This window comes from Prionailurus viverrinus, chromosome C1, assembly GCF_022837055.1.
Source record: "Prionailurus viverrinus isolate Anna chromosome C1, UM_Priviv_1.0, whole genome shotgun sequence".
Classification (NCBI taxonomy): Eukaryota; Metazoa; Chordata; class Mammalia; order Carnivora; family Felidae; genus Prionailurus; species Prionailurus viverrinus.
This window is the reverse complement of record NC_062568.1, coordinates 102,871,354-102,883,671: the sequence shown is the minus strand read 5'-3', so window position 1 is coordinate 102,883,671 and position 12,318 is coordinate 102,871,354. Positions and strand designations below refer to the sequence as shown.

At 36.5% G+C, this 12,318-nt stretch overlaps 1 protein-coding gene across 1 annotated transcript in view; it reads right to left on the bottom strand.

Moving 5' to 3' along the window:
* Positions 1-12,318, bottom strand: part of CNTNAP5 (contactin associated protein family member 5) — a 796,934-nt gene that overhangs the window by 589,109 nt on the left and 195,507 nt on the right. Inside the window, exon 3 of the mRNA XM_047871013.1 lies at positions 10,814-11,007. Within this exon, the coding sequence (XP_047726969.1) occupies positions 10,814-11,007 (194 nt within the window). The remainder of the gene's footprint in view (positions 1-10,813; positions 11,008-12,318) is intronic.

Genomic DNA, 12,318 nt, shown 5'->3' with positions numbered 1-12,318 from the left:
TTGGTCTGTAGCTCAAGAAAGTATGTGTGTACTAGGAGCCCATAATATCTAGCTAGCTCTGCTTGCCAGGTTTATCTCGTAGAATTGACCAGAGAAATATTCCATCTAAATTGATTAATTCTGCGTACCTCAGATGCATCTTATACCACTTCTTTTAAGACTGTGCTTCTAGCACTTATTCCCCTGTGAGTGTTCCTCCCTTCATACAACCTCCTCTTCCTCCCTTATTACAGTTGTTGACTTAGTATTAGGCACACAGCATTCTGTAGTTGCTGGGAAGCCAGAGTAACTTGAACACAGCCCCTGCCCTTTCGACTCAAGTATGTCCCTTGCGCTCCCTAATGACCAGCACACCTTTTTGAAGTTTCTTGCTCCTGGATGGCCATCGGTGCCACTTAAACACACATGCTCTGTTGCAGTGTCATTTACTTCCCCTTGATGGCTCTGCACATTCAGGGAAGGGATTAATCAGACCTGAACACCCCTTTTTATGCCCAACACCTAGCATATTGTCTGGTGTATAATGAGAATTTAAAAGATATATGTGGATGGTAATGAGATTCTCACTCACAAATTGTTTTCTGAAATTGGTAGGCTTAAAATACTATATCAAACAGTTGATCAATACTCAAGATATTCTAGACCAAATTGGCAAAATAAATGTGCATGAATCATGAAGATCAGACAGCCATCTTCCAGAGAGTTTGGAAGTCACTCAAGGATGAAATCAGGGAACTGATGACCTAAATGTATAATCCATTGTTTCTATTGACCTCTGTGTGAGAAAAGTGTTGGCTAACATATGCAAGTGCTTTATATTAAGACAGACGCCATAAAGCTACAAGAAATCATAGACCACTTTATCATACAGGCCAAAGGATTCTTCAATATAGAACTAAATGCCTGACATATTGGGCAGAGGCAACATGATATTCAGAAAAGAAAACTGTAACCTGAATATCAATAATTTACAGTAGTTTCAGTGGGTAATGATGAGCTAATGAGGCAGATGGAATCTGTCACGTGATTATTGGCCATCACTGAGCAGGCCTACTGGAATGAAAATTGCATCCATGACAGAAAGGAATCAAAGAGTCTAGTTGTCGTTAAAATATTTGAGGGGTGCCTGGGTGGTTCAGTCAATTAAGCGTCTGACTCTTGGGTTTGGCTCAGGTTATGATCTCATGTTTTTATGAGTTCGAGCCCCATGTCAGGCTCTGCTCTGGCAATGTGGACCCTGCTTGAGATTCTCTCTCTCCCTCTCTCTTTCTGTCCCTCCCCCACTTGTGCTGTCTCTGTCTTTCTCACAATAAACTTAAAACATTTTTTAAAAATAAAAGATTTGAGAAACCATTCTGTAGAGTAGGAGGTAGACATTTTCATGCCCACATTGCATGAGCAAACAACTGAGGTTCAATGTGTAAACAGTCGAGGGAGACAGATTTTGGCTTTGTATACATCAGTCTCTCCCAGCTCTTGTTCTGATGATCTGTTTTATAGAAACATCAACAGAGGCTTAGGCCAGTGAGCTAGTTCTAACCTCTTTCTGAAACAATTATGAGCACACCACTGACTTCAGAGCCACCAGTAGGAAGAATCTGAAACTAGTTGACAAAGATATAATGTGCTAGGGCTACATCCTGGACATCACCATACCCACCAACCTTTCCCACAAGGCTCGCCATGCTGCTTTAGCCCAGATGGGACTTGAATTTTCCACTTTGGTTTAGCCTAGTGGGCTACTTCCCCATTGTACCAGAATGTGTCCTGATCCTAGCCCAGTTTACATCAGCCCTTTGTCTGAGAATACTGGCTCTTAATTCTTACATCATCAACTACTGAGTAAGGTGTTATCAAGCGATTCAGGTGCTTAGGCTTTATGGACACATAGAATTGGGTTTGTATCTTGGTTCATCACTTTGTTACTTCTGTGATATGGACTAGGTTCCTTGGCCCTTCTAAACTTCATTTTTCCCCTGTAAAATAGAAATTCATTAACATTATTTAGAAGGTATTAGATAATATATTTGGTAATCTTAGCTGAGGGACTATTCATATTGAGTGCCAGATAGAATAGGTCCTTCATTGCATTGGGCTTCCTGGAATATAGACCCCAGAGGAACTAACCCAATTCACTACAACCCTTTGGATGTATTCTAACCTGTGATTATTTCATTTTTAGGTGCCAGCCCTGCAAAATCCCTTGCTTTAGTAATGACTTCAATTCTTTAAGCTTCTTGTCTTCCCCCAGTGGTCCATATCACTGTGGCCCTTACATCCCCCATGAGTAAACCTTCCTATGTAATGGCAAGAGGAATGATTAGAATGATACCATCTTAAAATACATGATCTACATTAAGCAGAGGCTGATTGTGAATGCCTAATTAAATGGAGATTAGAGACAAGTAAGAGAACATGTAGGTAAAACAGACCATTAATATCCTCGTGGTCAATGTTGACGAATCCAGCAATAACAGATACTTGTCTAAAACTAGTACCTGAGGGGGCCTCATTAGATTATCTTTGGAAAAGACAAGTAGAATAACTTTACCTACAGAGATGAATATAGCTTTAACATTGATAATGGGAGGAGTAAACTTAGGGAAAAAATGGCAAATAATTAGAAGAAAGAGAAATTTGGAAATTCCAGGATTCTTATAGATTGCTTCTAGTTCTTACTTTCTGTCATCTTCATAAATAAAGCACAGTAGGGTAAGTGAAAAACTTATTGAAGTGTTTACGTGACATTAAAATCTCTAAGTAGGAGGGATTTATAATTGAATTACAGAAAGAATTTGTATGCATACTTTCATATATGTGTAAAAGTGGTCAGGAAAAGCAAATAATGTATTCAATATGTCTCAATAAAAGATATTTTATTTATAAACTAAAAATGGTTGAGTAGGGGGCCTGCAGGTCAGGTGTAAGATAATTTTGGGGACTTCAGGTAGATTTTTCTTTGTCTTTTATAGACTGTGGGTTTCTGGTACTGAAGTTCTTGGATATAAAAGGGTAACAGATTTGTGATATATACCATTTTTTACATGTGATAAAGGATGATGTGATAAAGGGTGATGGAATCTGGGGGCTATGACAATGGAAATTAACTTTGAGATGAGTGAAATGCCCTTTCAACATGCACTGGCGGAGCCCAACTTAAAGTTGAAAATCTTAGCAGTCTCTTGTTGCTCTGTACTAATGTACTAATAATTATTAAATACTTGTGAGTCCATTGACTGGAACTGTTACCCCGATATGCTGCTGTAGCCAGAATGGGTATGACACTTGCCATTAGAAAGGAAATAAAACAGATCATACTTTGGAATCTTCCTATAAAGCTTTTGTGTCCATTCCTTATATACTTGGCATTACTGATCTACCCAGAAATGTGGGGGAGGGGAGGGACAAAGAAAGCTCAAGGACAAGACAAGTAAAATTTTGCCTGAAATTTTATAATACATTGAAAAACTGTCTTAGGTGAGAACAGGAGACGATCCTAATTGACTTGTTCACAATCATGAGCCATGTGGATAGTGATTTAAAAAGAGGACACCATGTATTAAAACACAAGCACAGTAGCTGTCTTTGAAATTTCAGAGTGATAAACATCAGAAAATAAAGGAAAATGTCAATGCATGTAGAGGGGGATGCATATTTAGAACACTTGCATGTTGTACATGGGAAACACAGATAGATTTATTAAGGGTTTGAACACATACAAGAGGGACCCAGAGCTGAAGCAGCAATTTCTGTATCTATTTTAAAAAGTGAGTGTTTCTACAGACCTATCTTTCAAAATGACTGGTGGTAACAGGATTCTGGTCTGTGTGGATTTAATTAGAGGTCCCTTTGTTCCAAATATATTTATCCATTTTACCAATCTTAGGATAATGTTGCTGCTCAGAGTTAGGAAACTTAATATTTGCATTTCTTTGGCATGTCTATGAGCCAACCAGGAAGAGATTTTAAATCTGCTAAGATTCTAAAATCGTTGCTATGTTTGTCCCTGAGACCTTCACACCTGATTATTTAATGTAGTGGGAAACTCTGGCTTGTTCATAAATCATGATTCATCTCTAAGCGGCTGCTTGGTGGCCTCATTCATGAACATTCCATTCAGTACCAGGTCAGAAAGTCTTCAAATTGAATTCTTAGGGCATGAATATTTGATAGTGTACATTGTGTAGACAGATAAATTTTCAGGCTCCCCATTCCGAAACGAACTTTGTAAAATAAAATAAGTCTCAAGTACTGGTAAATTGATATGCCATCCATGGCATGTACTAAGTTGCATTGTTTGCTAACTCAATTTTAAAAGCATATCATCTGAAAATCGAAGATCTTCAAAAGACCATGTGAAAGTCTTCTTCAAGAGATTCTTTACTTCCATTATACACCATACTTAATTAATTCAGTACTTGATATTGATGTTTTTAGGTGTTGACTTTTTATGAAAAGTTGAATAAAACAATTTGGAGAGTTTTGTAAAAATCTCTTGTTTTCCCATTGCGCTCACCTTGTGTACCAGGCTTAATTTTGGTGGATCTATAATCTTACTTCTAAGTTTAAATTTAAAATAAAAAGTAAAATGAACAAATAAAAATCCTTAAAGTAATCTATTCATCCAGCAGCATAATTTGGTGGAAATACTAATGAATATTATCCACAAGTCAGATTTTGCCTATGTCTGTAAAGTATTTGGTAAAATACTGAGTCTCTGATGAACATTCTTGAAGGCTGATATAGTTTTGGAGAGTTTGAGCAACATCTCTACCCTATGCAAACACAGTTTGATATTATTGCTGCCTTCTTACCCATACTTTAGCAACATGTGAATTAAGCAATAGGACTTAACATTATTTGCACACAGTGGGTCCATTAAAACTCACACTGAAAGTGAGAAGAGTAAATCAATTTTGTTAAGCTTAAAAAATAATCAAGTATAGTAAAGGAGAAATAGAAAGTACAGTTTTGCAATAACCTATATTTAGAATTAAATCTTAATATTTAATATTTCGGCACTGTCAGTGCCTGATTATGTGAGCTTGGATTGGTCTCTGTGAGCCTCAGGCCTCTATGCACCATCTATGAGAGACTTACTTCAGAGGCAAAGCAATACTGACCCAAAGTTAAGGGATGAAAAAAACCAAAAAAACATTCCATGCAAGTGGAAAGCAAAAGAAAGCTGGTATAGCTACACTTAATCAGGCAAAATAGACTTTAAAACAAAGACTGTGATAAAAGAAATAAGAGGGGCTGTACATAAAAGGATCAAATGAAGAAATGTGATATAAATATCTATGCAGCATGCATAGGAGCACCAAAATATACAAAGCAAATATTAATAGGCTTAAAAAGGAGAAATTGACAACAGTACAATAACAGTAGGAGACTTTAACACTTCACTTAAATCAATGGATAGAGTATCTGGACAGAAAATCCATAAGGAAACATCAGCCTTAACTGGCACATTAAACCAAATTAACTTAACAGGTAGAGATAGAACATTCCAGTCAAAAAGGAGCAGGATACACATTCTTCTTAAATGCTCATGGAACACTCTGCAGGGTATGTCACATTTTAGTCTTCAAAACAAATCTCAGTAAATTCAAGAAAATTGAAATCATATCAAACATGTTTTCTGACTACAAGGGTATGAAACTAAGAATCAATTATAAGAAAAAAAAACTAGAAAAAACTATAAACACATGGAGGTTAAACAACATGCTAGTGAACAACTACTGGATCATAGAGGAAATCAAAAGAGAAATAAAAAAAACTACTTGGAGGCAAATGAAAACAGGAATATGACATACCAAAATATATGGGATGAGGCAACAGCAATTCTAAGAGGGAAATTCATAGCAAGACAGACCTACCTCAAGAAACGAAATCTCAAATGAACTTTGCACCTAACTTTGTACCTAAAGGTATAAACTTTGTACCTAACTTTGTACCTAAAGGAAACTAGAAAAAAAGAAGAAGAAACAAAGCCCAAAATTAGTAGAAAGAGGGACATAATAAAGATCAGAGTGGAAATAAGTGAAATAAAAATGAAAAACAAACAAATAAACAAACATATCAATAGAAAAGATCAATGAAATTAAAAGATAACTGAAATTGACAAAACTTTAGCTACACTCAGCACCAAAAAGGGGAGAGGGGTCAAATAAAATTGGAAATGAAAGAGAAGTTACAACTCATGCCACAGAAATAAAAGGGATTGCAAAAGACTACTATGAACAATTACATGCCCACAAACTGGACAACCTAGTAGAAATGGATTAATTCCTAGAAACTTAGAATCTTCCAAGACTGAATTATGGAGAAATAGAAAATCTGAATAGACCAATTACTATTATGGAGACTGAATCAGTAATCAAAAATTTCCCAACAAACTAGGTGGCTTCATTGGTTAACTGTACCAAACATTCAAAGATTTAATACCTACTCTCAAATTTCCAAAAATATAAATAGGAAGGAATGCTTCTAAACTTATTTTAAGAAACCAGCATTATTCTTATACCCAAACTGGACAAGGACAACACAAAAAAGAAAATTGTAGGCTGGGGCGCCTGGGTGGCTCAGTCAGTTGAATGCCTGACTTCGGCTCAGGTGACGATCTCACAGTTCGTGGGTTTGAGCCCTGCATTGGGCTCTGTGCTGACAGCTTGGAGCCTGGAGACTACTTTGGATTCTGTGTCTCCCTCTCTCTCTGCCCCTTCCCTGTCTCTCTCTTCTCTCTCTCTCTCTCAAAAATATATAAACCTTAAAAAATTAAAAAAAAAAAAAGAAAATTATAGGCCAATATCCCCAATGAGCATAGATGTAAAAATCTTCAACAAAATGTTATCAAACCAAATTTAACAATACATTAAAGGGATCATACACCATTATCAAGCTGGATTTATTACAGGGATACAAGATTCAACAACTACAAGTCAATCAATATAATATACCACATTAACAAAAGTGAAAGATAGAAATCATATGATCATCTCAATAGATGTATAAAATGCATTTGATAAAATTCAACATCAACTTATGATAAAAACTCTGAAAAAACTGGTATAGTGGGAATGTACCTGGACATAATCAAGGTCATATGTGACAAACCCACAGGTAATACCATGTTCAACAGTATAAAGCTGAAACCTTTTCCTCTAAGCTCAGGAATAAGACAAGGATGTCCACTCCCCCCACTTTTATTCAACATAATATTGCAAATTGTAGCCATAGCAATTAAAAAAGAAAAATAAATAAAAGGTGTAAGTTGGACAGGAGGAAGCAAAATGGTCACTATTTGCAAATGACCTGATACTATATATAAGAAACCCTAAAGACCACCAAAAAAAAATACCTGTTAGAACTAAAAATGAATTCAGTAAAGTAACAGAATACAAAATCAATATGAAAAAATCTGTCATGTTTCTACACACTGTAAAAGTATCAGAAAGAGAAATAAAAAAAAAAATCAACTCCAATTTACAATTACATCCAAAAGAATAAAATACCTAGTAAAAAATTTAACATAGGAGATTAAAGATTTGTACATTTAAAACTATAAGACCCCAGTGAAAGATTTTGAGGACAGAAATAAATGGAAAGATACTTCATGCTATGGATTAGAAAAATAACTATTGTTAAAATGTCCATCCTTCCCAAAGCAATCTACAGATTCAACACCATCCCTATCAAAACTCCAATGACATTTTTCATATAAGTAGAAGAAAGAATTCTAAAATTTATATGGAAGCACAAAGGACTCCAAATAGACAAAACAATCTTGACAAAGAAGACCAAAGCTGTAGGCATCATGTTTCCTGATTTCAAACCATAGCTACAAACTTATAGTAATCAAAATACAATATGGTGTTGGCATAAAAACAGACACATAGATCATTGGAACAAAATAGTCGTAATTTATGACAAAGGAGCAAAAACATACAATGGAGAAATGATGATGTCTTCAATAAATGGTGCTGGGAAAACTGGACAGCTACAGGCAAAGGAAGGAAACTGGACCACTATCTTACAGCATACACAAAAATTAACTCAAAATTGATTAAAGACTTGAAGGAGATACCTGAAGCCATAAAAATCCTGGAAGAAAATATAGAACATAAGCTCTTTGAAATCAGTTGTGTGTATATTTTTTTGGATCTGACTCTAAGGCAAAAGCAACAAAACAAAAATAAATACATAGGACATTAAACTGAAAAGCTTCTGTATAGCAAAGAAAACAATTAACAAAACCACGAGGCAACCCACCGAAAGGGAAAAGATATTTGGAAATCATATATCTGATAACAGGCTAATATTCAAAATATATAAATAACTCATACAACTCAACAACAGTGGCAGCAACAATAAAAATAATTTGATTGAAACATGGGCATAAAATCTGAATGGACATCTTTCCAAAGAAGACATACAGACGGCCAACAGGTACATGAAAAGATGTTTAACATCACTAATCATCAAGGAAATGAAAACAAAAACCACAATAAGCTATCACTTTACACTTGTCAGAATGGTTATTGTCAAAATGACAAGAAATAACGAGTGTTGGCGAGGACGTGGAGAACAAGTAGTTCTCACGCACTGTTGTTGAGAATGCAAACTGATGCAGCCACTATAGTAAATAGCATGGAGGTTCCTCAAAAAATTTAAAAAAGGAAGGACCATATGATCCAGTAATTCCACAACTGGCTATCTATCTGAAAAAGATTAAAATGCTAATTCAAAAAAGACGCGCACCCGTATGTTCACTGCAGCATTATTTACAATAGCCAACGTATGCTAACAACTTAAGTGTCCATCAGTGCATGAATGGATAAAGAAGATGTCACACACACACACACACACACACACACACACAGAAGAATAATACTCAGCCATAAAAAAAGAAGGAAATCTTGCCATTTGCAACAACATGGACAGACCATGAGGAAGTTATGCTAAGTAGTATGAGTCAGTCGTAGAAAGACAAATACCACATGATTTCACTTACATGTAGAATCTAAAACTCAAAGCAAACAAACAGAACAAACGAAACCTAGACTCAGAGGTACCGAGAAAAGATTGGTGTTGCCAAACGGGAGGGACAAAATGGGTGAAGAAGATCAAGAAGTAAAATAATCTGGATATCAAATAAAGATGTCATGGGGATGTAATGTGCGGCTTGGAGAATATAGACTATAATATTATATGGACAATAATGCTGTATGGTGGCAGACAGTAACTAGACTTATTATGGTGACCATTTTGCAAGGTACACAAATGTTGAATTGTAGGTCGTATACCTGAAATGAATATAATATTGCATGTCAATTACACTTTAATAAAAATATTTAGACAAAAAATAACTCAAAACTCCAATTCATTCTGAGAAATGACCAGTTCTGACTGAACATGCCAAAGAAAATAAGTAATCCCACATCTCTTAGTCCCTCTAAAGTCAACATAAAACCTTAAAACTTCCTCAAAATGGAAGGTGTGATTATTTCTCCTTTGGAACTAAAAGCAAAACAAAAGGAAGCAAAAAAAAAAAAAAACCTGTAAAATTGTATAGGGGCTTCAAAATTGAGTGAAAAAATAGAATAGTCCCCAAAAGCCTATTTTTAAAATGAAGAAAATACATGCTTTCTGAAAATAAATCAACCTAACATTATAGGCAACCCAGAATAAAGTTGATAATAATACTATTCTCAAGATGCAATCTGTTCATGACTAATCTTAATCCTCAGTTTACTATTATTTTCAATTTGCAATATTTATTAGTAGGAGGTTAGCAAAAAGCAATAAACATAAAATAGGAAATTTTTTTTTTCCAAAAAAGCAGGGCCAACACAGACAAATGTAGACCAATACCAGTTTGAAAACAAACTTGGAATTAATTTCACAGGAAAAACATGTAGGGAGATTATGAGAAAGACAGATAATTCTATCAATTGTCAAATCTTCACATTTTATTCACATTGGGAGAAAAATAAATATTTGGAGATGTTTTTCCCTAAATTGTAAGTAACGCAAATGAATACATTTTTTTTTTTATCCAGTGCATGAGTTTCTGAAGCTTCCTCCAGATACCTCTTGCTGTGTGCTCTCCCTTTCTAACCTCAGTCTGGGGACAGCCTTTCACTAACAAGAGAAGGTCAAGAGGTTGGTCCTTGCGGTAGGGAAGGAAAGTTCTTTTTCACAACTTGGAGAAAACTCTCCTTCGCTTCCTAGCTGCTGATTGTTTATAAAGACAGAATGAGTTTACAGTTTGTAGTTGCCTTGTGTTTTTAAACATTTTCATTCCTTTTAAATCTTGATAGAGGCTGTTGAGCACAGTGGTTTCAATGTCAGACCTGATTACAGATTCTAATGCCAAGATTTACGAATTGTGCAGTATCGGTCAAATTACATAACTGAGCTAGTTGGGGCACTACAAAGTGTGCAAAGAGCCTGGTACATAATAAACAAGTGAGTAAATACTACTCAATAAATCAATACATTGTCATTAACAATCAGACTCTTGTAGCATCCTTCTGGTTTTATGGACGAAGGAACTGAGGCCTAGTCAGTGAATTACTCAAGTTACCAGAAGAGGAGGAAAACACTAAACTTTTGCAACAGACATCCTAATTTCCCTTCAAACGAGAGCCATGCTGGAGATAGGACCCATATACAGTCTAATTATTTCTGAATGGGTACTCAATAGTTTCTAAGCTACCAACAATCTGGGTATAGGAAAATGATAGAAACGCTCACTGGTTACCATTACCACATCTCAGTTTTATTCACCAGAAGAGAAAAGATGTCCTACCCAGATGCTGTCTTCTTGCTTGTACTGTTTCCAGTTGCGTCCTGTGTCACTGAACATCAGGCTGTAACTCGTCACCCAGTCAGAGCTTCCATATCTGCCCTGCGTGGCCACTGCTGTAATCTCCACTCTGTTTCCCAGGTCCATCTGGAGCCACTGTTGAGCATTGGAATCTGCTGGGGACCAACCACCAGTTCCTGGAAGAAGATCAGAGACAGTGGGTTGTAGTAACATCTCACAGGGCCACACCTTACAGCTCTCAAAGAGAAATGAAATGGTGTTCCACTGACATGTCTTTACCCCCAAACGTGCCCTGCTCACCCTTACTGGGCTCAATTTCCATTCTCTTCCATTCTATTCCCTCTCATGCTTCAAGATTCATCTCAAATCCATGCTGTTCCTTCCATAAGTCTTCTGGTCTTTCCTCAGTCATTACACTTTCCATTTTCTGGATTCCTAGTAGAATTGGCTTTGTTTATTTATTTTTATTTGCTTATTGCCTTAACCTTGTAACATGTTTTCTATCCTCCGCCTGATTGTCATCTCCTTCCTGCTTTTCTTCATTCTTTCATCCCTCTCTGTGTTTTCTCTACACCTACCATGCGCCAGGCTCCTTTTTCTTTCTTTCCTTCTTTTGCTGTGGATACAAAGATGAAAGTTCATGGACTATGTCTTTGACTCCTGCCTCATCTGTTTGTCCAATGTTCACCGAGCACCTGAGGCATTCTTGGTACCAAAGACACACAGACAAAAATATGCAATGTTATATGACGAGAAGCCTTATGAAAGGCAAACAGAAGGTACAACAGGAGCACAGAGGACACGATGCCTAGCTAGGTGATTGGAAAGGCCTATAGACAGGGATGGTGGAGCTTAAACCTGAAGCAAATATAACCGTTTTGCAGGCAAACAAGGTTAACTAGAGGAAACATTGGAGAGATCAGCCAGGCCAAGGGAACATCATATGCAAAATCTCAGAAGGACATCAGAGTGCGCTGTGTTTCTGGATCTTCTTGGGATTCAGAGTACTTGACACACAGGAACATGCTTACATGTGACAAAAGACTTTGGGCCCAATATTTCATTATTTGACACCCTGGAACTCTGCAGAAGATCAGTATTAGCTCTTGCTTAGTGGGAAGACTGTGGCCTCAGTTTTCTATTTGCATTTCACATAGGAACAAAGAAGTTAATAATCATTTTTACTGACCCGAGAGTTCACAGACCTTCTGAATCCTGAGTGGAAACTATGGCAGAGTACGTACACCTTGGGTGGGGACAAGATGAAAACAACACCTCTGTTAGGCACCTTGCTCAGGGCATCAAGTTGAGGAATTAGTTAAAATTATAATTTAGAAGGTTTAATCAATAAATTCCTTTTTGAGCTCAGCCTGTGTCACTGAAAATCATTTTAGTAATGTCCCAGTCTACTTTCTCACTATCTCGGAAGGAGTCAATGGGACTTCTCCTTGGTAACCGAGAACTTTCCTGAGCCCTGGCTGCCCAGT